At 30.0% G+C, this 23,923-nt stretch overlaps 1 protein-coding gene across 6 annotated transcripts in view; it reads left to right on the forward strand.

Annotated features, from left to right (window-relative positions):
• LOC140445546 (importin-4-like) overlaps positions 1–23,923 on the forward strand; it is a 550,550-nt gene that overhangs the window by 431,709 nt on the left and 94,918 nt on the right. For all 6 annotated transcript variants that reach the window (XM_072537643.1, XM_072537647.1, XM_072537644.1 and 3 more), the window contains one exon: positions 2,890–3,022. In XM_072537643.1, coding sequence (XP_072393744.1) covers positions 2,890–3,022 — 133 coding nt within the window. The remainder of the gene's footprint in view (positions 1–2,889; positions 3,023–23,923) is intronic.

Here is a 23,923-nt window from a genome sequence, read left to right on the forward strand (position 1 = left end):
GTTTTTGGATATATTTTGTTAGGACCAACTAGCACACCTAATCTTTCGTTCACTTCGCTTGTTTGTCTTTCAAATATTGAAGACCCACTAGATTCTTCTTTACCAAAATTTTGGGAACTGGAAAACATACCGGAAGAGCCAGTTTCAGAACCGGAGGACGCTCTGTGCGAGAACATTTACCGGGAAACACGTAATCGGGACGTCTCGGGTAAATATGTTGTATCTCTGCCTTTTCGTGAATCACCGCCTTGTTTTGCAAGATAGTTATGATATTCAGCAATGTGTTTTGAGGATTTTGGAGTACGTACGTACCACGTGGAGTTGGAATACATTATATGGAGCTGTCAGCATGGCCTCCAAAATTCGCCGGTAAAATTCTAATAAAGAAGCCACATGTTGTCTATTGTCCCATTCAAGCAAAATCTGAATATCGCCCAATACCATTTTTTAGATCGAATTCGAATCCTATACAAACCTCTTAGCTTATGGAATAAGTCTACACTACCCATTCCCTTGCGCAACGTTTGGTTAAGAAACCACTATATTTTTTCTATCTTTTCTGGGCCATATGTTACATCTTCCTATAGTAAATATTTCTGAAATTGACATATTATTTACCATAGTAATAGTGAGCTTATGTTCTTCACTATGTATAGCGTGGGAAGTTCCACGAATTTCTTTTTTTTTATTTCTTTTAGTGAGGCTCTTTCAATCCTGGCTTCTCTAATTGTGACGATACAGTGTATATTTTGATCCCTCAACCTTGTCAGCAAAAATGAAAAGATATAAGAAAATTATCAATGTACGAGATTATGTACAATTATCTACGTCGTACATAGCAGATTCCTGTGGTAAAAAGCCTATGCACAGCGTTTCTGTTACTGAACTTCCTAATGAGTTACTCTGTAATTTATCTCCACTTCCAGTATAAGGATGAAATTTTGCGTGGTAACCATTACTGGTCGCAATGCATCAGAATTTATATCCGTAACAAATGGGTTTTCCCCCAATAAACTGCTTCATTGAATGATGTCCATAATACGGCTCCATCGTTTCGTCCACTGAGAAACTTCCGTTCACTGGCTTTAGGTAATCATGAACACGTTCATTTAAATAGTCAATTAGGGGTTGAACTTTGAATACTTTATTGGGTTGTTGAGACAACGTATTATCGTTAAAATGTAAAAACCTATGAATCTATTCAAATCTGTTTCTACTCATAGTATTACTAACTAGATACGAGTGAGAGTCTGCTCGACATTTCCAATAAATTCTCTTAAAAGGAAATGACAAAGGAAAGGAAAAAAACAGACAAAGTGAAAGGAAAGGCAGGATTTTTCTGAAGCGTACTTTACCGTTCCTTTACAAAGATAATCCATGAATTTGTCGTCAAAAAATAATTTAAACACATCGATTTGTTTCAAATTTTGTATATAGGGTTTAATTTAGTATATAGGGTTCCGTATTGTTTTTGAAAAAGTCATTTATGGCTGCTTTTTCCAGGTTTTTTCTTCGCACTTTCGATTTTTTTCATAGATTTTTTCTATTTTCACAATAGTGTGAAATTTCTGCAACCTCTCTTTTTCTTTTGTTACCTAATTCGTTAGTTTCAGTCAGTTTTATTTGACAGTACAGTTCTCTCAATTATTGTATTTTTTCGAGAAACAGTTGTAATATAACAGTTGCTTTTAAACAGAGTACCTAGGCCAATATTTGAAAAGTATAATTGAATTGGTCTTCCTCATCACTTCCAGCATCATCTGTCAGAATAATTTCCGTTGTTTGATTAATGCAACGTGAGTTGAACTTCGTTCTTCTTCTTCTGCTAGTGCCTATCCTCTATGGATGTTGGCTACCACAATGGCCCATCGTATTTTATTAGCAGCTGTTTGAAATAGGTCTGTGGTGGTCATATCTGTCCACTGTCTCAAATTCTTAAGCCAGGATATTCGGCGGCGTCCTGGTCCTCTATTTCGTTCTATTTTCCCTTCTAATATCAATAGTAGGATTCTGTATTTATTTTCATTTTCCAAAGTATACTAACTTTCTTTCTTTAATGGATTTCAAGACTTCAGATTCTTTTTGTAAACGTTGCATTACTGCGTCTTTAGTTATATGATGTACATATGATATTCTGAGCATGCGAAGTGAACTTCGTTACACTGGTGAATTTCCTGAGCCAAAGTATCGTCAACTTTTAAACTTTTATATATTTCTAAGAATTCCTCTGCATCTTTGGGATTGTTAGGATCATATTTTTTTTTCATTTCTTCTAAAACTGAAACAACGTTGATTAGTTACCACGAGTGCACAGCCTGCGTATTATATATCATACGCAAGAATTAGAGATCTTCAAAATACTCACAGGTATAAATTTCAACTAAATTTATATTACTATTCGATATTTAGAAGCCTTACTAGTTGAACACTACAAAATTTTCTCAAAATAAGTCGAAAAAGTCCTACAAACTCTCGTAACATGTAACCGGTGCACTATAATATAACCTAAGAAAGCTTAGCACGAAACTAATCACGGTTTACCGCCAAGCGGTTATAAATTTCTAATGTTATGATAAACAGTTACCTTCTAACATCTACTCTGTAACCTATATTAGGACAACAACTAATGTATACTTTTTTTCTGACAAGTAGATGGCTACATAATATGTAGCAGTGTCTCGCTTATTACATAAAATACGGTGGCATTAATGGGTTAATGAGAATATTCACTACTCCCAAATATGTAGGGTATCAACAGGATTGTCCCTGAATGGGTGCTTTCCATCTTAGCGAGCCCTAGGAGTCTGCTATTTGTTACAAAAATAACTAAGAATATTTAATTTCCGTTTTTACTTCCTTTTAATGTTTTTTTTTCTTTTCTGTTACTAGCCATTATCCTGAAATACTACAAGCTCTCTCCACGGCAGTGTCTAAAGAAGCACATTCTGGAACATTAGACAATATCTGTGGTGCTTTAGCAAAAATGATTATGGTAAATCCAAATGCTATACCTTTAGATCAAGTAAGTAGTGTTTTCTTTATGTTATTTAGTAAATAATTAATAGTAATAAAACAGTGTAACACTATAATAATAAATATAATTAAAAACTTTTTTTAATAAGTACCGGAGTTTATATATGCCAGAAAGGAAGATAAAATAAGATTAAAACTGCCATGTTTTAGATATACAGTGAGAGGATAGTAGAGGGGTATCTTACCCCCCTTTGCGAACTCGTTTATTATAATTATAAAACAAATTCGCTCGGAAATGTCGATTGCTCTACTTGCTCTAATATTTAACGGTATCAAAGTTTAGGTATTTCGATGAACACGATTAGGTAACTGCCACACCTTCATTTTTTTTAATAGCAAACGGTGTCATGTGACACTTTTGAAAGGTTTCAAAATCTGACAACAAAAATATATTTCACTAATAATTTTTGCTTATTTATAGTACGTCCACTCTATCTTTTCCCGTACATCATGATTCATTTTCAAACAAGTTAAATCAAAATATTAAATGAAACGTACGTCGATGTGTAGAAAATTATTATTGATGCCTACTACTGTCAATGTAATAATTACGAAATGGCTATTATTCCGGTGGATGTATTTTATAAAGTTACATTTAGTAAATATATTATTTATTATAATTTTTTTGCATTTGGATTAGTATTCGTCGGGAATAGGATTATTAAAATATGATGAAAAGAAGATTAAAAAGTAATCTTAATATTATTTGTACAATCTGCCAAAGTAATTAATTTTGTATCAATTTTATTCTATTGTCACATAGCAGCAGTGTAGAACGTGGTTAAGATTTGGATGGGTGACCACTACGGAACCACGTAGATGTGGAACACTTCGTGTTGTTGTCTTACTTTTTTTTCTTAGTATTATTTTAAGGACTTTTTGGAAAATAGTAAGTATTAAAATCAGTTTAATATTTAAAAAAATACAAATAAACTGTTTAAAATATATTTATTTCGTTGAAATCATATAATAGTAGTATAACTTCTTACGTGCGTACTAAGTAGACACACTCCTTTTTTTATTGAAGTGTTTATTTTTTTTCCCTATTGAGGAGATTGATCAACTCAACATTAAATAGTTTGAACCTCATACCAACTATTACTATTATAAACATAAATATAGAACGGTAATAAATAAATTTAAAAAAAGTCACAACAACAAAGTTAATATTGTTAATAAGATTTATTATTACCTAATCTTGAGAAATACAAAACTATCGAGTGAATTACATAAAAAACAATTAATATTTTTAATATATCACACATTTAGGGAAACATTAACACAAGTGCAAATTTTTCACAAATTGAGTTATCATCACTACGATCTTACTAATACTCATCGTTGTCTGGGGATCCAAAAGTCAGAATTGCAACTCTTCCTTTTGTCACTCATGTGACTTTGACCCATTTATGGATTCAATTGAAGGAAAAAGATCTGTTTAGTGGTTATCGTATGTCACTCAATATTATACTGAAAGATATTGGTTTTAAATGACTAAAAGATGATCCAAGGCGAGGACTGATGGAACAACAATCTCATATTGCTGTGAAAAGAGCAGAATCTTTAATATTATATAAAAAATATAAACATAAAGAACTGTACACGTTTGTTTTTATAGATGAAACTTGATCTATAGATCTATATGTAGCTTATGGCAAGATGAGAATAAAATATATGTAAAATCTATTAAAACTGATGGAAAACCGTAATATATTTTTATTCACCATAATATATAACCATAATAATATTGAAAACATGAAGGTGTTGAAATAATTTTTTTTGTAGATATATTATTCCCCATTCTGGTATTGAAAATAGCTTCATTAAGGGTGCACAGGTTATATTTTCCTTTAATATAATGGACTACCATGAAGAAATGCATCAAGCAAATTTTTTATCGTGGTTTGAAAATCAACTATTAAAAAATTTGTCTGAACCATCCCTAATAATTATTATAGATAACGCTCCATACCATAGCATATTCTTAGAGAAAGTACCAAACATGTCTTCAAACAAGACTGAAATAAAAGATTCTTCTTCTTCATGTGCCATCTCCTCTAAGAAGGTTGGCAACCATCATGGCAATTCGCACTTTCGACACCGCTGCTCTAAAGAGGTCAGCAGAAGTGCAGTTAAACCAAGCTCTCAAATTATTCAACCAGGAGATGCGTCTCCTTTCGCGACTCCTTCTACCCTGTATTCTTACTTGCATTATTAATTGCAACAAGTTATAACGCTTATAATGACATGCCCCAGATATTGCAGTTTTCTGACTTTAATTGTATTTAAAACCTTTTTATCTTTTTCCATTCTTCTCAAAACCTTGACATTCGTGACTCTATCCACCCAACGTATTCTTAATATCCTTCTGTAGGCCCATAACTCGAAGGCTTCCAATCTGTCCGAAACATCTTTCTTTAAAGTTTTAAGCCTCCAACCCATAAAATAATACGGAGAACACGTAGCATCTCAGAAGTCTTATATTTAAAGAAATTGAAATGTCCCTGCTGCAGACTACTTTTTTCAGTTTGTTAAAAGAATTTCTTGCTGTCCTATTCTTGCCTTAATCTCTTCAGTGTACTCATTATTTTCGTTAATTATTGTACCCAGATATTTATATTTTTCAACTTTTTTAATTTGTTCTCCATGTATTGTTATGTTTTATTTGCGCTGTTGGACTTTTGTAATTACCATAAATTGTGTCTTTTTTGTGTTTAGGGACAGTCCGTTTTCTTCACTGACTTCTACCACTCTGTCAACCATTTGTTGTAAATCCTCAAGACATTCCGCTAATAAAATAGTATCTACGGCAAACCGTATATTATTGATTGGTCGGCCATTTACTTTTATTCCCATAATTAGTTCTTCTAGTGCTTCCTGGATTATTTCCTCTAAATACAAATTGAACAAAGTAGGAGACAGGACACAGCCCTGCCTGACGCCCCTCTCAATCTGTATTTCATTTGAAAAGACGTTGTTCTCTTTTACCACAGCGATCTGTTATAATAGATAGCGCTAATGATCCTGATGTCTCTCATATCTAACTTTTTATTTTCAAGTAATTCGATAAGACGGTTATGTCTGACCTTATCGAAGGCTTTGTTGTAATCCAAGAAACAATATATACTGGCTGATTAACATCCATGCACCTTTGCACAAGTACATTCACAGCGAACAGGGCTTCCCTCGTTCCCAGTGCATTTCTAAATTAAAATTGTGTGTCACTTATGTCCTGCTCAAGTTTGTTGTGTATTCTCCGGTTTATAATTTTTGAAAATATTTTGAGCGTATGACTCATTAAACTTATTATCCGGTGGTCTTGGCATTCTTTTGCATTTGGTTTTTTTGGCAGTGTTATGAATGTTGACATCAGCCAATCTCTGGGAATGATTCCTAATAAAAGATTGGGTAACTATATAAGACAAAACTGCCAACCGAATGCCAACCGAAATAGAAACTCATGTATTTTAATTCTCGTCACTGTCTAAATATGAGCTATTACCCGGATTTATTATAATTGGTGAAATGTCAGCATTCAATATACTCTTGTCTCTGATATACCACTTTTTTCATAATTTCATTAGTAAGTCTGACACATTTCTCACAAATATCTGCATTACATTGTTCCAGTGCCTTATTCCACATATTTTAAACAGCAGTATCAGAATGCCCATGCCCATCTATACCACATATTTTAAACAGCAGTATCAGAATGCCCATGGCCATCTATACTAATATACTTATTGTAATACGACTTATACATATTTTCAAATATATTGTTATGATTGTTTATTTTGACTTTAATCTTAGTTCATTGAGCCAATAAAAAAAATATAACTTATTTGTTATCAAAAGTAAAATAAACTCCTTATATTACCTGTGTTCGATGGATTCAAAGATTTTCTAGTTGTCTTTTATCGGGATAGAGAAAAAGGATAAGAATAAAAAATATATTATATTACAAAAATTTACGTTTCTTTATTTTATATGAACGAATAAAACAATTATCAAATTCTGTCGTTATCTTATCAATCAGCATACAAGAAAATAAATCAAATTTTTATAATAATAAGATTTTAAATCTACATACATTTATATTAAGTGAAAACCAATTTTACTTAAATTTTTCTTTACTTGAAACAAGAAACAACAAAACTTTAAACTTTTGATTAGCCTAACAAAACCTCAGTTCTTAAATTTGAATGCTAATGACCATGATGTCAAACCGATCCTTCACAGATATAAAATTCAATTGTACAAAACACTTACAGCTTATTTTCTTATTGAGTCGTATGTTGGAACATACCCAGAAAAATCCAGTCTCCTCAACGATGTGATCTCTCCTTTTTGGCACCTAGGCTCCTTCCTAATGCCGGTATCCAACTCACGAACCACGCCCTACCTTGAGACAAACGACTGTTTCTTTCGATGACCAAATTATAACTGACTTCTCCGGTCCTCATGATCGGCTCACAAATTCCCATTTAAAAACGACCGTCCAATCAAAAGCTCAAATTGTGTTTACCATGATTTTGGAAAAGCCTAATTTCGGTTTCAGAGAAAAACTAAATAGCTTACTTTAATACTGGTTTTGTCAATACACAATTTATACATATTTCAAAAGATTAGAATATGGTCATTTAATACTCGATTATACAAACAATGAAAAGATTAACTTACAGGTAAAATGTCTTCTAATTCTAAACAAAGGTTTTTTGATAATTTTGTTTGAAACGGAAAAAGGGTTTGCCAAACAAATTTCTATTCTTATCTACACTAAATCTTATTTTAAATTACTATATACAATTTGTTTATATTGATATCTTAAAATTTTATTTCGATGGATTTTTTTATTTATTTTTCTTTGGTTGGGAAAGAAGAAACATAACAAATCCCCGCCTTTGCATATGATAAAAATTCCTGAATTATGCAGGGATTTTTCTCTATGCAAAAACAATACCAGTATTTTATTCATAATATTTGTAAACATCGTTGCTATTATAAATTCCCCTAATCTTGTCTGATTCTATGTGCTTCAACTCATAACTATTTATCCCATTCTCATTGTTTACTATGTACGGACCCTCAAAAACAGGCATTAACTTTCCGCGCACGTTGCTAGGTATGTTGGACACGCGCAATGCTCTCACCATAACCTTCTCACCTTTTTTGAAAGTAACTGGTCTTCTTTTCCTATTTTGGTCTTGCCTCTGGATATATTTTTCGTTTGCTCTCCGCAATCTCCTCTGCACATTTTCCATTATCTGTGTGTATTCCTTTTGTTCTCTATCTTCCCATGGTCTTAGTGGCATTATACCCTTCATTATATATTCTGGGGTCTCTTTCGTTACGGTGCTCGGGATGGTATTTAGATACGTTTCTACTTCGGCGACTTTCCTATCTCATCGTCGATGTTGACCCTCTGTTGTAATCCGTAGAAACTTCGTCACTTCCTGTATAAAACGTTCCGAAGGATTACTCTGTTGATGTCTGATGCTAACAAAATTTGTCTCTATTCCCCGTTCTCGAAGTTGTCCCTTGAAACGATCATTTCTAAAATATGTTGCATTGTCTAGAAGAATCCTTCTTGGTGTTCCTACGGTGGCTATAAAATTGTCGATTTTTCTCATTATTTCTTCCCCTTTCGTGGTACGGCAACTGTATAATTTTACATATTTGGAAAACACATCTACCATGACTAAAACATGTTTATTCCTCTTCGTCGTCATAATTAGATCGCTTAACATATCTATTGCTACAATATCTAGTTTGTTCCGGGATATAATATTTTTTGTAACGTTTTCATTTTTGAAATTTCTAATTTTATATTTTTGACAGATCTGGCACTTTTGTGTAATTTCTTTTGCGATGCGGTAATCTTGTCGGCAAATATAATTTTCTCGAAAAACCAGCCAGACTTTTCTGCTACCGATATGTCCATTGTCTTCGTGTAAATTTTTTACAATCTTCTCTGCCAATGTTTGTGTCACCAAATATAGTTCCCTTCCGTCTATTCTCTTGAAATATATGTCGTTTTCTATTTCCGCTCTTCTTTTTTCTCTTTCCTCCAATTCTCCTTGGTCTCTTCTTATTTTATTTAATGAGAATACACCTTCTTCTTGTGTCAAGATATTTAGTCCCACATGTAACGTAATTGCTTCCTTTTTTCCTGTGTCTTCATCCCGTGTTAGCGCGTCGGCTATGATATTGTCTTTTCCTTTGATATACCGGAATTCAAAATCGTACTCCTGTAGTAATAGAATGGCTCTATGTATCCGATTATTCACCAATCGGTTCTTCATGATGTGAACCAAAGCGGCATGATCCGTCTCGATTGTGAATTTAGCTCCCAATAAGTAATATCTTAATTTGTTTACACAAAATAGTACACTGGCAAATTCCAATTCTGTCACACTATATTTTCTTTCGTGAGTTTTGGTCACCCGAGATATAAAACATATTGGCACTTCTTGGTCGTTTTGTATCTGTGACAAAACTCCTGCAAACTTCTGTATTGACGCATCAGTTCGGTGTATGAATGGTAGATTATAATTGGGGTGGTATATTTTTGTTCCTTTTGCAAATTCTTGTTTTAATATTTGAAAAGCCTTCTCCTGTTCTTCTTTCCAATTCCATTTTATCCTTTTCTTCAGCAATTTTATTAGAGGAATTTCCTTTTGGCTTAAATCGGGAATTAGTTTTTTAAGATAATTGATCGTGCCAAGAAAACCTCTGGTCTTCGGCTAAGCTAACTGTTGTAGTGTCCAATTGAAAACCTAGATAAATTACTAGGTGATTCATATTGTGATACCGTGTGCTGGTTGATATGTCTGGCATCTAAACATAGTCTTAATTCTCCACTCCTTTTTTTTACTATTACAATTGGATTAATATACGGTGAATCACATCGTTCAATTATTTGATCTTCCAACATTTTATTAATTTCTTCTTTCACCTGTTGTCGATATTTATATGGGATCGGGTAAGTCTTCGATCGAAAGTTTCCCAAGTTTTTTACCTCAAAAGAATGTTCGTACTTTTTTGCCACTCTGTTTTCCTCATTTATTAAAGTTTCGTGTTCTTTTAACATCAGACGCACCTCATTTTCTTTTTCTTCTCCACATATCAATTTTCTTTCTTTTTCCTCAGATTCTTGACACATATTTATCGCACATTTTTCCTCCTCTTTTTCATCAATCTCTTCCTTAAATACCACTGTTTCAATCATATCCTTTTCATTTTCCTTTGTTGACACTATTTCTTCTTCTTCTTCGGGGTTCATCCCTTCTTTGGAGGAATCTCCGGTATTGACTTCCTTTATCCTTTTCTTAAGTTTTCTTCCTTTTCTTCTTTGTCCTTGCTTCGTTGCCAAATTCATTTCCACTGTTTGTTCTTTTTTCCGAATTATCAATTTTCTTTTTCCCATGTTCATTTTCCTGTTCTCCTTCTTTTTCTTCTGTTAGTTTCATCGTATTATTTTTGAAATCTATGACTACATGTTTTTTTGCCAGTTCGTCCACTCCTACAATCATGTCATGCGACATGTTTGGCATTATTACACATTGTAGTGCATACATTTTCTCATCCAATCGTATCCTCACTCGTATTCCTTCATTTATCGTTGCCAATGTCCGTTTATTTGCACCTACCAAATTTACCCTTGGTATTTTGTAAATTAAATTTGTCAAACTGACTTCTTCTATTAATTTTCTGTTTACCAATATTATTTCTGAACCGGTGTCTATCAAAATTTTGATTGGTCTATTTTTTATGAAACCATCTACAAATTTTAAATTAACTTCTCTTCTTTCCTCATTATTTCCTGCTAATTTAATGAATTCCTTCGGGTGACAAAAAATTCCTGCCTGGTTTTTTGGTTTTAGTGGGTGCTTTCGTAAAAAACCGTCTGTTGTTCTTCCGTATTTCTTCTTTCATCGCTGTGTCTTTCATTCTCATTTTCCTCTATTTGTGTATGATTTACCTCTCTTCTGTTTTCTTTTGGTCTGTCATATCCGTTCCGGTTTCCACGATATTCCTGTTCATTTCGTCTATTGTAATTTCTGTTTTCGGGATATGCGCGTGTGTTATTTCTGTTGTGATTTTCTCGATATCTGTCCTCATTCCATAGCCGATTTCTGAAATCATCATTTTCTCTTCTGTTTTCCCTATTTTCGTTTTCCCTCCTGGGAATAAATTCTCGTCTAGTGTAATCCCTCCTAAAATTTTGTCCTCTCTCTCTGTATTCCTGAGTTTCTCGGTGTCTGTAATTTTCTTGTGACCTTGCTCTTTTTTCCTGTATCCGTGATGCCCTTATTTGTAGGAATTGGCATAAACTATCGATGTCTTTGTAGTTTTGTAGATTGATTTGATCTTCAATTGTGTCATCAAAGTGTCTTGCAATTAACTCTACTAATTGCTCGGATGAATAATTGTATTGCAGATGTTTTGCGTTATTGTACATTTGCAATGCGTATGTTTTTTCTGATATGCCCATCCTCTCATGGTATTTCCCATTTTGCAATTCCTTGTTTATCTGTAATTGCTCTGTCTTCCCCCGGAAAAAACTCAGAAATTTATTTTCAAATTCTTGCCAATTTTCAAATTCCTCCACTTTGCTGTCGAACCATAGACACGCCTCATCTTTAAGATTATTTCTGATCATTTCCTTAGCTGTCTCAAAGTTTCCCATGTATTGTATCTTCTTCTTTAGATTATTCATGAACGGTACGGGGTTAAGTTTTCTTACATCCCCGCCAAACTGTAATTTTACCTCGCTTGTTCCATGGACGATAACTTCTTTTCTCTCTGCTCCTCTTAGTTCAATTTCTGCAATATGTTTTTCATTTTGCTTTAATCTCCTTTCTACTTCTTTCCTGTCTTCTTTTAGCGCCATTTCAAATTTTTCTTCTAACTGATCTAATTCCTGTTTCTGGCCAATCTTGATTTCCTTCATCTTATTTTCTACTTTCTTTTCTTGTTATCCCATTTTATTTTTAATTTCATTAATCTCTTCTATTTGTTGTATCAGTTCTTTCTTTATCCCCTCAACACATCCTTTAATTTCCTGTTCATAGTTTTCCAAACGCTGCTCTATATTGCTCATTGTTTGTTTTGTTTCTTGTTGATTTCTATCCATTGTTTGTTTTGTTTCATCCATTTTTAGTGATGTTTCTTGTTGGTTTTTCTCTATTGTTTGTTTCTGTATTTGCATCATTGCTAATAATTTTTCCAGCATCCCTGTTTCTTTTCTTTCCTCCATTATTGTAGCATTTCCTTCATTATCCGATCCTTCTTCAACAATTGTTTCTTCTAATCTGTTATCCTCCTTTCTTTCTTGCATTTTGCTTTGACTCCTTGTGGTCGACATATTCGTTAGATTATTTATCCCCGCCAAATATGAAGCTTTGAAATTTGTGCAATAATATCCCCGCCAAATATGAAATTCGAGTAATGTTGCAAAGACGAAAACTTTTCCTCTTATCCCAAATGCAATAAATTTAAATAAATGCAATAAAATTTTAAAACTTTTGTCAGTTGTAAAAATCAATAAAATATCATAAATTATATCATGTAAAAATTTGTACCTAGAGAAATTTGAAATGTAATGTCATAAAAGCAAATATTATAAACTTTAACCATCGGCAAATAAATTTTCAATCAATCTGCTTTCTTTCTCTATCCGTTTAAATTTTAACTAGAAATACTTTCTACGCCTTACACGTTGGGGGCCATTTGTTATGATTGTTTATTTTGACTTTAATCTTAGTTTATTGAGCCAATAAAAAAAATATAACTTATTTGTTATCAAAAGTAAAATAAACTCCTTATATAACCTGTGTTCGATGGATCCAAAGATTTTCTAGTTGTCTCTAGTTGTCTTTTATCGGGATAGAGAAGAAGGATAAGAATAAAAAATATATTATATTACAAAAATTTACGTTTCTTTATTTTATATAAACGAATAAAACAATTATCAAATTCTGTCGTTATCTTATCAATCAGCATACAAGAAAATAAATCAAATTTTTATAATAATAAGATTTTAAATCTACATACATTTATATTAAGTGAAAACCAATTTTACTTAAATTTTTTTTTACTTGAAATAAGAAACAACAAAACTTTAAACTTTTGATTAGCCTAACAAAACCTCAGTTCTTAAATTTGAATGCTAATGACCATGATGTCAAACCGATCCTTCACAGATATAAAATTCAATTGTACAAAACACTTACAGCTTATTTTCTTATTGAGTCGTATGTTGGAACATACCCAGAAAAATCCAGTCTCCTCAACGATGTGATCTCTCCTTTTTGCACCTAGGCTCCTTCCTAACGTCTCTGCAAACCTGCTGCACTAACTAAAAACACCTGATGCACTTCTCCAAAAACTCAACTACTTATTAATGACACAAGGACCTCCTTTTGTCAACTTGATGCCGTAAAACTACTTTCACAAATCTTCACAAAATGCCAACGGTAGATACAAGGACCTCTTTCAATCTACTTGCTATCTCCTTCTGCAAAAACTATTCAATTCTTTTCACAATGCCGGTATCCAACTCACGAACCACACCCTATCTTGAGACAAACGACTGTTTCCTTCGATGACCAAATTATAACTGACTTCTCCGGTTCTCATGATCGGCTCACAAATTCTAATTTAAAAACGACCGTCCAATCAAAAGCTCAAATTGTGTTTACCATGATTTTGGAAAAGCCTAATTTCGGTTTCAGAGAAAAACTAAATAGCTTACTTTAAAATTGGTTTTGTCAATAATACACAATTTATACATATTTCAAAAGATTAGAATATGGTCATTTAATACTCGATTATACAAATAATGAAAAGATTAACTTACAGGTAAAATGTCTTCTAATTCTAAACAAAGGTTTTTTTGATAATTTTGTTTGAAACGGAAAAGGGTTGTTTCTATTCTTATCTACTAAATCTTATCTTAAATTACTATATACAATTTGTTTATATTGATATCTTAAAATTTTATTTCGATGGATTTTTTTATTTATTTTTCTTTGGTTGTGAAAGAAGAAACATAACAATATATATATATATATATATATATATATATATATATATATATATATATATATATATATATATATATATATATATATTGAAAATGTTGTATTTTATAATTTTATTTTTATTTATAATAAATGTTGTAATTTTTAAAATCTGTGGTTCGTTGTTTAATTTAATATATATCTCAGCTAGCTCAATTATGTGTTCTAAGCAATCTGTCACTGTGTGACGTCGACTCTGTAGTCTCCTGGTAGAGTTCAAAAAGAAATTAAACCAAAATTTACTTTAGACCTTTGATAAATTAACCCAAATGAAGCACGTTATTTATTAATATTGAACAAATTTAATATAAACAATAAAATTCGTCTGCAACTTGGGTTGCCTTTAAAAATTTACAAAAATAGGAATCGTATAAATCTTAATGTGGTTTAGAGTCGTGACAATAAAAATTTATTACAAAATGTGGAGACTCTATACAAGTACCTAAAAACTAAATAAATATTGCAACTTTATAAAGTGTTTAAATGAACTATAAAGAAAAGAAAATGAACACTTTATTCCGCTGACTTTTAACTTGCATTCAAATATAATCAAAATTTCAAATGATCCCCAAAATTATTACCCAACCTTACTTTAAAACAGTTCTGATTTATTTAAAGAAAACTAACTACTCGCAAAATAATTGGTGAAACTGGAATATCAATCCTCTCTTCGGAAGTTAAGGTACGTACTATTCTATTTTTAATTTAATGATCATTAATATTTTCAATTTTTTTAAGGCCTATCGCAATTATGTTAATTCATGAATTTTAATTTTCTCAATTTAAATGACATTTCTGTACTCCAATAATAATTTATAAGTTAAATTGTTTCTCTTACTCTCTGGAACAAATTCTGGATATCTCTGCTGTGGAAACTGTGGAAAAACTAAAATTCTCTTTAGACGAGTTAAAAAAACACTCCCAACCTATTCCACAATTTCCGGACTCTCCTTTCAAAATTTCTTGTCGGCCTCCCCCAAAATCTATCATTCGTTGCTAACAGTAACCAACGTTCTTTTCTTTTTCTTCTATTTTTTTTTAAACCATAAAACTGTCCTGTTCTGACACATTTGTCAATCCACATTAATTTCTCATAATCACTTTAATCACATCTAATTTGGGAATTTATAAAAAAAAATGTTCAGATATAAATAAAACTTATTCTATTACAATGCTAATACAATTTATTATTTTCATCTCCACATCATTGTAATTTCTTATTTAACAAAACCCCTATTAATTTAGCTCCCACAGACTTGCTTGACAGTTTATTTTCTGACGTTTTTTTAAAATTTCTATGTTTAAATATTTTTTAAGAATTCTTCTTTTTTTTGTTCTTTTTAAGGTTTAGACGATTCACCTATACACTAGGCAACTATACTATTCAGAAATTATTAACACCATACCAGGTAAGTCAAAATTAATTTATTTAACAATTTACTAATCTTTTTCTCTCTTTTATTTCAGAGTCGAACCCACATTGTGATGGCTTCATGAAATTCATGAACAACAAACTCATATAAAAATTCATTTGTATCCAAAAAAGTTGTATCCTTTTTAACATATTGAAATCATTTCAATATATATATTGATATGATATAGAAGAAAGAAAAATAGTGATTAAAAATAATTTACAAGTTATATATTAGATAATATTAGATATTAAAAGTAGTTGGTTATTTTAATAAGTTGATATACTAGAGAATTTTATAAAAATTATTTATGTGAGGGCATTTTTAAGAAATTAGCATATAATAATTGTAAAAAGTTGTATTTTAGTAATTATGATTTTGTAGATATATTTAAGTGAGCCATGTGACTAGGCAACCAAAAATACTCTTTAAATTGACAGACAGGAATTAATAATTTGCGAATTATAAAGTGGGGTTATAATAATATGATGTTTAAAATGTGTAATTTATTAAATTAAAATGTTTAATTTATATAAGTTACTGATTTAAATGTATACTCTGATCTGAAAAGCCTAAATGCCAACAAAATTCTCGATAGATAAGTAAGGAATTCTCTAGATCAACGGAGATGGCTTTGTTTGCGAAATGTATTGTTCCAGAAAATTCTTTAGATATAGATGGAACAAATCGAACATGATTTATTGCCAGATGATTCTAGAACATGAAAAAAGATATAAATACCCGGTGATTTGGATTCAGTTAGTCAATCAGTGATGAGTTATCAGTTACAGTTCAGTCAGATGTCCAGTTTTAGTATGAAAATTAGTTAGAGGCAGTCAATCAGTTACAATTGTTCAATATAGTGAGTTAAATCAAGATTGAGAAACAGTATAAAGAAGGTATCATTGAAGATTAAAAATTATGTTATGTATAAATGATGATAATGGAAGAAGTATTAATTGAATATTAAAATTAAATAATATTATTTGTGATTGCATATTGATATATTGAAAAGAAGAATAAAAATAAATGCTGTTTGCTGGTTTGCTTGATGGTTTATAAATGTGAAGAAAAATATCCTAAATTGGTGGAAGCTGATAATTGGAAAAAGTAATTTCACAAAAACAAGGATAACCGAAGCTGAGAAGAAGACATTTGAGTGGTGATTATAATCTATATAGTGGAAAACAGTTCATTTAGGCATTCAGTGACAGAAAGGTACAAAATTTTGTTAATATAATTTAGTTAGTGTCATAACAATTTCAAATTTGAAGATAGTTTGTTTAAATTTTACATTGTCTATAGAATTTAATTACTTTCATAAGAATTTCAAATTAAAGATAGTTTATTTTAAATTTACGTTTCTTTATTTTATATAAACGAATAAAACAATTATCAAATTCTGTCGTTATCTTATCAATCAGCATACAAGAAAATAAATCAAATTTTTATAATAATAAGATTTTAAATCTACATACATTTATATTAAGTGAAAACCAATTTTACTTAAATTTTTTTTTACTTGAAATAAGAAACAACAAAACTTTAAACTTTTGATTAGCCTAACAAAACCTCAGTTCTTAAATTTGAATGCTAATGACCATGATGTCAAACCGATCCTTCACAGATATAAAATTCAATTGTACAAAACACTTACAGCTTATTTTCTTATTGAGTCGTATGTTGGAACATACCCAGAAAAATCCAGTCTCCTCAACGATGTGATCTCTCCTTTTTGCACCTAGGCTCCTTCCTAACGTCTCTGCAAACCTGCTGCACTAACTAAAAACACCTGATGCACTTCTCCAAAAACTCAACTACTTATTAATGACACAAGGACCTCCTTTTGTCAACTTGATGCCGTAAAACTACTTTCACAAATCTTCACAAAATGCCAACGGTAGATACAAGGACCTCTTTCAATCTACTTGCTATCTCCTTCTGCAAAAACTATTCAATTCTTTTCACAATGCCGGTATCCAACTCACGAACCACACCCTATCTTGAGACAAACGACTGTTTCCTTCGATGACCAAATTATAACTGACTTCTCCGGTTCTCATGATCGGCTCACAAATTCTAATTTAAAAACGACCGTCCAATCAAAAGCTCAAATTGTGTTTACCATGATTTTGGAAAAGCCTAATTTCGGTTTCAGAGAAAAACTAAATAGCTTACTTTAAAATTGGTTTTGTCAATAATACACAATTTATACATATTTCAAAAGATTAGAATATGGTCATTTAATACTCGATTATACAAATAATGAAAAGATTAACTTACAGGTAAAATGTCTTCTAATTCTAAACAAAGGTTTTTTTGATAATTTTGTTTGAAACGGAAAAGGGTTGTTTCTATTCTTATCTACTAAATCTTATCTTAAATTACTATATACAATTTGTTTATATTGATATCTTAAAATTTTATTTCGATGGATTTTTTTATTTATTTTTCTTTGGTTGTGAAAGAAGAAACATAACAATATATATATATATATATATATATATATATATATATATATATATATATATATATATATATATATATATATATATATATTGAAAATGTTGTATTTTATAATTTTATTTTTATTTATAATAAATGTTGTAATTTTTAAAATCTGTGGTTCGTTGTTTAATTTAATATATATCTCAGCTAGCTCAATTATGTGTTCTAAGCAATCTGTCACTGTGTGACGTCGACTCTGTAGTCTCCTGGTAGAGTTCAAAAAGAAATTAAACCAAAATTTACTTTAGACCTTTGATAAATTAACCCAAATGAAGCACGTTATTTATTAATATTGAACAAATTTAATATAAACAATAAAATTCGTCTGCAACTTGGGTTGCCTTTAAAAATTTACAAAAATAGGAATCGTATAAATCTTAATGTGGTTTAGAGTCGTGACAATAAAAATTTATTACAAAATGTGGAGACTCTATACAAGTACCTAAAAACTAAATAAATATTGCAACTTTATAAAGTGTTTAAATGAACTATAAAGAAAAGAAAATGAACACTTTATTCCGCTGACTTTTAACTTGCATTCAAATATAATCAAAATTTCAAATGATCCCCAAAATTATTACCCAACCTTACTTTAAAACAGTTCTGATTTATTTAAAGAAAACTAACTACTCGCAAAATAATTGGTGAAACTGGAATATCAATCCTCTCTTCGGAAGTTAAGGTACGTACTATTCTATTTTTAATTTAATGATCATTAATATTTTCAATTTTTTTAAGGCCTATCGCAATTATGTTAATTCATGAATTTTAATTTTCTCAATTTAAATGACATTTCTGTACTCCAATAATAATTTATAAGTTAAATTGTTTCTCTTACTCTCTGGAACAAATTCTGGATATCTCTGCTGTGGAAACTGTGGAAAAACTAAAATTCTCTTTAGACGAGTTAAAAAAACACTCCCAACCTATTCCACAATTTCCGGACTCTCCTTTCAAAATTTCTTGTCGGCCTCCCCCAAAATCTATCATTCGTTGCTAACAGTAACCAACGTTCTTTTCTTTTTCTTCTATTTTTTTTTAAACCATAAAACTGTCCTGTTCTGACACATTTGTCAATCCACATTAATTTCTCATAATCACTTTAATCACATCTAATTTGGGAATTTATAAAAAAAAATGTTCAGATATAAATAAAACTTATTCTATTACAATGCTAATACAATTTATTATTTTCATCTCCACATCATTGTAATTTCTTATTTAACAAAACCCCTATTAATTTAGCTCCCACAGACTTGCTTGACAGTTTATTTTCTGACGTTTTTTTAAAATTTCTATGTTTAAATATTTTTTAAGAATTCTTCTTTTTTTTGTTCTTTTTAAGGTTTAGACGATTCACCTATACACTAGGCAACTATACTATTCAGAAATTATTAACACCATACCAGGTAAGTCAAAATTAATTTATTTAACAATTTACTAATCTTTTTCTCTCTTTTATTTCAGAGTCGAACCCACATTGTGATGGCTTCATGAAATTCATGAACAACAAACTCATATAAAAATTCATTTGTATCCAAAAAAGTTGTATCCTTTTTAACATATTGAAATCATTTCAATATATATATTGATATGATATAGAAGAAAGAAAAATAGTGATTAAAAATAATTTACAAGTTATATATTAGATAATATTAGATATTAAAAGTAGTTGGTTATTTTAATAAGTTGATATACTAGAGAATTTTATAAAAATTATTTATGTGAGGGCATTTTTAAGAAATTAGCATATAATAATTGTAAAAAGTTGTATTTTAGTAATTATGATTTTGTAGATATATTTAAGTGAGCCATGTGACTAGGCAACCAAAAATACTCTTTAAATTGACAGACAGGAATTAATAATTTGCGAATTATAAAGTGGGGTTATAATAATATGATGTTTAAAATGTGTAATTTATTAAATTAAAATGTTTAATTTATATAAGTTACTGATTTAAATGTATACTCTGATCTGAAAAGCCTAAATGCCAACAAAATTCTCGATAGATAAGTAAGGAATTCTCTAGATCAACGGAGATGGCTTTGTTTGCGAAATGTATTGTTCCAGAAAATTCTTTAGATATAGATGGAACAAATCGAACATGATTTATTGCCAGATGATTCTAGAACATGAAAAAAGATATAAATACCCGGTGATTTGGATTCAGTTAGTCAATCAGTGATGAGTTATCAGTTACAGTTCAGTCAGATGTCCAGTTTTAGTATGAAAATTAGTTAGAGGCAGTCAATCAGTTACAATTGTTCAATATAGTGAGTTAAATCAAGATTGAGAAACAGTATAAAGAAGGTATCATTGAAGATTAAAAATTATGTTATGTATAAATGATGATAATGGAAGAAGTATTAATTGAATATTAAAATTAAATAATATTATTTGTGATTGCATATTGATATATTGAAAAGAAGAATAAAAATAAATGCTGTTTGCTGGTTTGCTTGATGGTTTATAAATGTGAAGAAAAATATCCTAAATTGGTGGAAGCTGATAATTGGAAAAAGTAATTTCACAAAAACAAGGATAACCGAAGCTGAGAAGAAGACATTTGAGTGGTGATTATAATCTATATAGTGGAAAACAGTTCATTTAGGCATTCAGTGACAGAAAGGTACAAAATTTTGTTAATATAATTTAGTTAGTGTCATAACAATTTCAAATTTGAAGATAGTTTGTTTAAATTTTACATTGTCTATAGAATTTAATTACTTTCATAAGAATTTCAAATTAAAGATAGTTTATTTTAAATTTACGTTTCTTTATTTTATATAAACGAATAAAACAATTATCAAATTCTGTCGTTATCTTATCAATCAGCATACAAGAAAATAAATCAAATTTTTATAATAATAAGATTTTAAATCTACATACATTTATATTAAGTGAAAACCAATTTTACTTAAATTTTTTTTTACTTGAAATAAGAAACAACAAAACTTTAAACTTTTGATTAGCCTAACAAAACCTCAGTTCTTAAATTTGAATGCTAATGACCATGATGTCAAACCGATCCTTCACAGATATAAAATTCAATTGTACAAAACACTTACAGCTTATTTTCTTATTGAGTCGTATGTTGGAACATACCCAGAAAAATCCAGTCTCCTCAACGATGTGATCTCTCCTTTTTGCACCTAGGCTCCTTCCTAACGTCTCTGCAAACCTGCTGCACTAACTAAAAACACCTGATGCACTTCTCCAAAAACTCAACTACTTATTAATGACACAAGGACCTCCTTTTGTCAACTTGATGCCGTAAAACTACTTTCACAAATCTTCACAAAATGCCAACGGTAGATACAAGGACCTCTTTCAATCTACTTGCTATCTCCTTCTGCAAAAACTATTCAATTCTTTTCACAATGCCGGTATCCAACTCACGAACCACACCCTATCTTGAGACAAACGACTGTTTCCTTCGATGACCAAATTATAACTGACTTCTCCGGTTCTCATGATCGGCTCACAAATTCTAATTTAAAAACGACCGTCCAATCAAAAGCTCAAATTGTGTTTACCATGATTTTGGAAAAGCCTAATTTCGGTTTCAGAGAAAAACTAAATAGCTTACTTTAAAATTGGTTTTGTCAATAATACACAATTTATACATATTTCAAAAGATTAGAATATGGTCATTTAATACTCGATTATACAAATAATGAAAAGATTAACTTACAGGTAAAATGTCTTCTAATTCTAAACAAAGGTTTTTTTGATAATTTTGTTTGAAACGGAAAAGGGTTGTTTCTATTCTTATCTACTAAATCTTATCTTAAATTACTATATACAATTTGTTTATATTGATATCTTAAAATTTTATTTCGATGGATTTTTTTATTTATTTTTCTTTGGTTGTGAAAGAAGAAACATAACAATATATATATATATATATATATATATATATATATATATATATATATATATATATATATATATTGAAAATGTTGTATTTTATAATTTTATTTTTATTTATAATAAATGTTGTAATTTTTAAAATCTGTGGTTCGTTGTTTAATTTAATATATATCTCAGCTAGCTCAATTATGTGTTCTAAGCAATCTGTCACTGTGTGACGTCGACTCTGTAGTCTCCTGGTAGAGTTCAAAAAGAAATTAAACCAAAATTTACTTTAGACCTTTGATAAATTAACCCAAATGAAGCACGTTATTTATTAATATTGAACAAATTTAATATAAACAATAAAATTCGTCTGCAACTTGGGTTGCCTTTAAAAATTTACAAAAATAGGAATCGTATAAATCTTAATGTGGTTTAGAGTCGTGACAATAAAAATTTATTACAAAATGTGGAGACTCTATACAAGTACCTAAAAACTAAATAAATATTGCAACTTTATAAAGTGTTTAAATGAACTATAAAGAAAAGAAAATGAACACTTTATTCCGCTGACTTTTAACTTGCATTCAAATATAATCAAAATTTCAAATGATCCCCAAAATTATTACCCAACCTTACTTTAAAACAGTTCTGATTTATTTAAAGAAAACTAACTACTCGCAAAATAATTGGTGAAACTGGAATATCAATCCTCTCTTCGGAAGTTAAGGTACGTACTATTCTATTTTTAATTTAATGATCATTAATATTTTCAATTTTTTTAAGGCCTATCGCAATTATGTTAATTCATGAATTTTAATTTTCTCAATTTAAATGACATTTCTGTACTCCAATAATAATTTATAAGTTAAATTGTTTCTCTTACTCTCTGGAACAAATTCTGGATATCTCTGCTGTGGAAACTGTGGAAAAACTAAAATTCTCTTTAGACGAGTTAAAAAAACACTCCCAACCTATTCCACAATTTCCGGACTCTCCTTTCAAAATTTCTTGTCGGCCTCCCCCAAAATCTATCATTCGTTGCTAACAGTAACCAACGTTCTTTTCTTTTTCTTCTATTTTTTTTTAAACCATAAAACTGTCCTGTTCTGACACATTTGTCAATCCACATTAATTTCTCATAATCACTTTAATCACATCTAATTTGGGAATTTATAAAAAAAAATGTTCAGATATAAATAAAACTTATTCTATTACAATGCTAATACAATTTATTATTTTCATCTCCACATCATTGTAATTTCTTATTTAACAAAACCCCTATTAATTTAGCTCCCACAGACTTGCTTGACAGTTTATTTTCTGACGTTTTTTTAAAATTTCTATGTTTAAATATTTTTTAAGAATTCTTCTTTTTTTTGTTCTTTTTAAGGTTTAGACGATTCACCTATACACTAGGCAACTATACTATTCAGAAATTATTAACACCATACCAGGTAAGTCAAAATTAATTTATTTAACAATTTACTAATCTTTTTCTCTCTTTTATTTCAGAGTCGAACCCACATTGTGATGGCTTCATGAAATTCATGAACAACAAACTCATATAAAAATTCATTTGTATCCAAAAAAGTTGTATCCTTTTTAACATATTGAAATCATTTCAATATATATATTGATATGATATAGAAGAAAGAAAAATAGTGATTAAAAATAATTTACAAGTTATATATTAGATAATATTAGATATTAAAAGTAGTTGGTTATTTTAATAAGTTGATATACTAGAGAATTTTATAAAAATTATTTATGTGAGGGCATTTTTAAGAAATTAGCATATAATAATTGTAAAAAGTTGTATTTTAGTAATTATGATTTTGTAGATATATTTAAGTGAGCCATGTGACTAGGCAACCAAAAATACTCTTTAAATTGACAGACAGGAATTAATAATTTGCGAATTATAAAGTGGGGTTATAATAATATGATGTTTAAAATGTGTAATTTATTAAATTAAAATGTTTAATTTATATAAGTTACTGATTTAAATGTATACTCTGATCTGAAAA

Source organism: Diabrotica undecimpunctata, chromosome 7, assembly GCF_040954645.1.
Source record: "Diabrotica undecimpunctata isolate CICGRU chromosome 7, icDiaUnde3, whole genome shotgun sequence".
Classification (NCBI taxonomy): Eukaryota; Metazoa; Arthropoda; class Insecta; order Coleoptera; family Chrysomelidae; genus Diabrotica; species Diabrotica undecimpunctata.